Source organism: Aptenodytes forsteri, unplaced genomic scaffold (assembly GCF_000699145.1).
Source record: "Aptenodytes forsteri isolate BGI_AS27 unplaced genomic scaffold, ASM69914v1 Scaffold270, whole genome shotgun sequence".
NCBI classification, from domain to species: Eukaryota; Metazoa; Chordata; class Aves; order Sphenisciformes; family Spheniscidae; genus Aptenodytes; species Aptenodytes forsteri.
In genome coordinates this window covers 1,353,141-1,357,487 of record NW_008794631.1, presented here as the reverse complement: position 1 = coordinate 1,357,487, position 4,347 = coordinate 1,353,141, and the positions used below count along the sequence as shown (strand labels likewise).

General features: G+C 34.2%; 1 protein-coding gene across 1 annotated transcript in view; it reads right to left on the bottom strand.

The window, feature by feature from the left end:
- Positions 1–576: 576 nt before the first annotated feature.
- DPY19L1 (dpy-19 like 1) overlaps positions 577–4,347 on the bottom strand; it is a 55,733-nt gene continuing 51,962 nt past the window's right edge. Inside the window, exons 23-24 of the mRNA XM_009273499.1 lie at positions 3,544–3,669; positions 577–2,497 (exon numbers count right to left, since the gene is read on the bottom strand). Coding sequence (XP_009271774.1) covers positions 2,341–2,497; positions 3,544–3,669 — 283 coding nt within the window. The 3' untranslated portion in view covers positions 577–2,340. The remainder of the gene's footprint in view (positions 2,498–3,543; positions 3,670–4,347) is intronic.

Sequence of the window (4,347 nt, the reverse complement as noted above, 5' to 3'; positions counted from 1 at the left end):
TATATTGCATTTTTTACTTCATATTTTTCCATTACTAGATTTTGTCATCTTAACATTAGGTGACAATATTTATTTGGGTTTAAGACCAGTTCAAAGAGAGGGACAGTATAATATCCTTCAACTTAAGCTGAAAATTTAAAAACAGGGTCTGGCCATGTACGCAGTAACAACAGGCTCCTCATCAAATGGGGAACATTTTTACCGAGTACATCTTTGAACCTTAACTTTCAAAGGTTTCTTCATTCTACCACTATTTGGGCTTCACTCCTGATAACCTGAGTTTAGAAACTGAGAACAAAAAGAGAATAATTTTGAACTGCCTTCCACGTTCACTTTGCGTGTAAATAGGTATTTGACATTTTCTCACGGTCTTTTCACATATTCCTGCACTGATACTCCAAATAAAAAGGAGGCTGGAGAGAGGTGTGCTAGTTCGGTTTCATTGTCTGAAGCACTTCCTTGCATTGTTTAGTTGAGGGTTCAGCTTCAATCATATCTGCTGTGGCAACTGTATTACACGTCCGTTTAATAAACATAAGAGCAGAAATGTAACATCCATCAGAAACATGAGAACAATTTCCATCTTTTTCTTTTTTATTTAACCACATAAGTACATGTCAACAGTTGGCATAAACTTCATAAAAATACAGTACCTTTTTGTGCTGTAACACTAGTCACAATGTTTATATAAAGATTTTCTTCCTGCTTCCTTGAATTCAATTAACATTTTAAAAAGTGACTTCCCAAAAGCCCTTTTTGTGATAGTTTCCTTATAGAAATTTCTTCAAAATCTATTCTGTAAAAGTTAAAAAGCTAATGCATTTTCAGCCATTCTCCCTCACCCTCTCAATAAAACAGATTTTAAAAAAATAAGAAGTCTTAGAATACTGATCAGTTGTTACACTACTACTTTATCACAGATTCCCATTTAATTGATACTGTTACAGGCGTGACGGATGCTATTCCTATAGCATCTAATATTGCTAGATGCTATTAGGGCTAAAAAGACCAGTCCTATCAATAGACTGATGTCTGAACAAAAAACCAAGCCAAAACAAAACCAAAACATGAATGATATACAGAGAAACATTAAGACTTTAGAAGTCTTATACTGCAGAATCACAATTACTGTGACACTTCCCAATGGCAATAAACATACAAAAATTCTATCAAGTCAGTTAAACGACTAAAGGGTGTCCTTGCACTGGGTACCTTGGAAAGTGAATTCTCTAAATTCTTTATAACCGATAACGTTGGTGTGACGCTGAGATGACAGAAAAACTGCAGAACCAGTCTAACATTTTTGGAGCAATTATACCCACGCAACTGACTACACCCATATCACAATTGGGATAAATTTCATTTTTCTTTAATGCTGATGATAAAATCCAGGCAGGATCTAATACATGGGGGGAAAGAAAATAGGGCATAAATTTTGAAAGTAATTTCTTATCAAGTTAGGCGCTGAAGGTCTAGTTAAGGCAGTGAAGGATTTATTTTAGTATCTTTCTAAGGCTATGACAGATTTTTCCTGAATAAAGCATTTTCCCTTAAAAATTTCATGTATATTATGCCAGCTTACTCTGAATGCATAAGAATTCAAAAAATCCTTGGACATTGAGAAGCTAAACTATTGCTTACTGCAAATATTACCCTTATTAGTCTTCTTTTTTAATATCAGTAAGATTCCAAGAACATGCACCTAAATAATGAAGTTTCAAGTCTGCCTACAAACTCTTCCATTTCAAAAGCAAGCTTAAAAGCATGTGTTAAGTGATCCAAAATGACAAATGTTTTTAATCTTCTCGAAGAAAAAAATGTATTTCTCTCTGACACGACTAGTGAAACTACGTGACTTTTAAGAGAATTTTTAGTATCACCTTGTCCAGAAGGGAGATGGGTAATGAAAGCGACATGAGAAATGTGATGCCAGATGCTATAGCACCATTCCTTTGTTCCTAGCTGCTAGCACCAAAGCTTTAAACAAACTTGCTTTGCTAAGACATTCTGACAGTCCCATTTCACAATATCATTGGTTTTGAGAATGGACTTACTTTCCATAGCTACTTTTAACTCTTTTTGGATCAGTGTTAAATAAAATGTGCAAACATATAATCATTTGCATAGCAAATCTCAAGGGACTGACCCTGAAATAGAAATCCAAACTGTTAGGTTTAAGATATTTCTATAATCAGAATTCACCTAAAATGGTAAAAAAAAAAAAAAAAAAAATACACATTTTTCCATTTTAAGTCTAGTAGAAAAGGTAATTCTGATTTAGAATTCTTATAGTTACTAGTTTAAAAAGTTGAAAGACTGATGGTTCTTCGCATTGAAATGTTATTCCTTTGGAATCTTTAAGACTTTGTAATTGCTATTTTCAAATACTGTGATGAAATATGGCCTGGAATCCTTGCTCATAAGGGTACATAAAGGAATTTTGCCGCTATTAGCAGGATCTTCGACATCCCAAATTTCAGGCATACTGCAACCAGGCCTAGAAAACATATGAATACGAAAAGAGAAATGAAGAAATGCCATCAAAAACCACAGTTTGCTAAACTCAGTTTTATAACCCCCCCATGAATACTTAATTGCACATCTATATTTTTTTAAGTTCGTCTTTATACTAGAAATTCTTATCAATTTACAAAAATCAATAAATATAGTAGTAATTTAAAAAATAGTATTGAGAATATGTAAAATTTGTCTGCTTTTGTGGTTACATAATTAATAATTAATTTGGAGGAGGAAGCATATAAAACAACTCAAATTATACAATACATTATCTCAGGGACACTTAAAACTTCTTACAAAATAGAGGGTGATGTTCACACTCCTAACATTTCCAAAGAAAACTCAGGAAATAAAACACCTTTAAAAAAAAAAGTAATAACTCCTTGCTTTTTTATTAAAGCACATAACTGTACAGGGAATTGATGTTGGTTATCTTGCAAAGTTAGAATTACTGAGAATTTCCTAATTTGTCAAAGATAATAGCAAAGAAATACAACAGATTCATTACATTTTATTCTAAATGCAAAGAAAATAAAATAAAAAATCCAAACTCATCATGTTCTAAAGGCCAAAAAGAGAGAGAGGAAAAAAAAAGCACATAGCTTTTTCTTAAGGACAGCGTAAATGTGACAAAATTTTCAGTGACCAATGGTCATAATATTTTGGTGTTCAAACTATCTTTTACTCTGCACCTTTTATTCATACTAGGCTTTAATTATACACACACATCTGTTCCTGCCATCACATAATAATGACTTGTTTCCTTTGAGAAACTCTTCTGTATTTTACAGTGAAGTTTAAAAATACATACAACACAGCTTTTCAGATGCACACAAAGACCACAAGGTTGCTCATGTGGGTAAAGTTAATTGTACTTACTAATATCTGGAGACGCTGGACAAAAACGTATTTTGGACACTTTTAATAAAGCACAGATCAATGTTTCAAAACTACTACTTGATATGAATCTTAGACTAGTTATTTGAGCGGCATATCATTCTTGTGAGAAAGACACAGTTTACTCACTTTTTTCTGCTTACACACAATGACTCTTCCAGAATATAGTAATTCACTCCTAGTTTTATCAATTCTCTTTTTACTTCTTTTGCAGGTTTTCGACTGTACATGGAATACACTACTTTAGTTCTGGCCCTTCAGAAAGTGAAATATAAAAGTTAGCTAGCAACATAGCATGAAAATGTAAGCTTTAACTTTAGACTGGACAGGAAGGCTTTTTATTTCACAAGACAACTAGGCTAAAACAAAGTTTAAATTGATAGTGCCATTTGCTTTAATGCAATTATTTCTTCACAAATATAATGATTCCAAGAACAATGTACACAGCCCTTTGATTTTTCTGTAGCAGGAGACATCTTTGTAACAAGATCCATGGTTACTGTGAACAGAAAATGTAAAGATGACAAAGCAATGCATTCACCATATAATATTCAACGACCTTGCTTGGACTGGGGGCGATCAGAAAAAATAATCTGCCCAGTCTCTCCGCAAAAGGTCATACTCATTGCCCTTGTTTGGACTTTTTCAATGCAGAGTGCAAGACCTGATGTCTGCCTATGCTCAATCAAGCAAAATCATCACTTGTAAACCATGATCCTCTCTATATTACACAGTAATATCCTCCTTTGATTGTGCAAAGCATGAGGGCGAGGCAAACGAGGATGTAGACGAAGGTCCGTCCAGGGGGTTGCCTAGGGTGAGGCAGTCAGCCCCACGCATTATGACTGCCTCTGCTAAGAAAAAAAGGAGGGTAATTGTCATAGGCGATTCCCTTCTGAGGGGAACAGAGGGCCCGATATGCCGACCGGACCC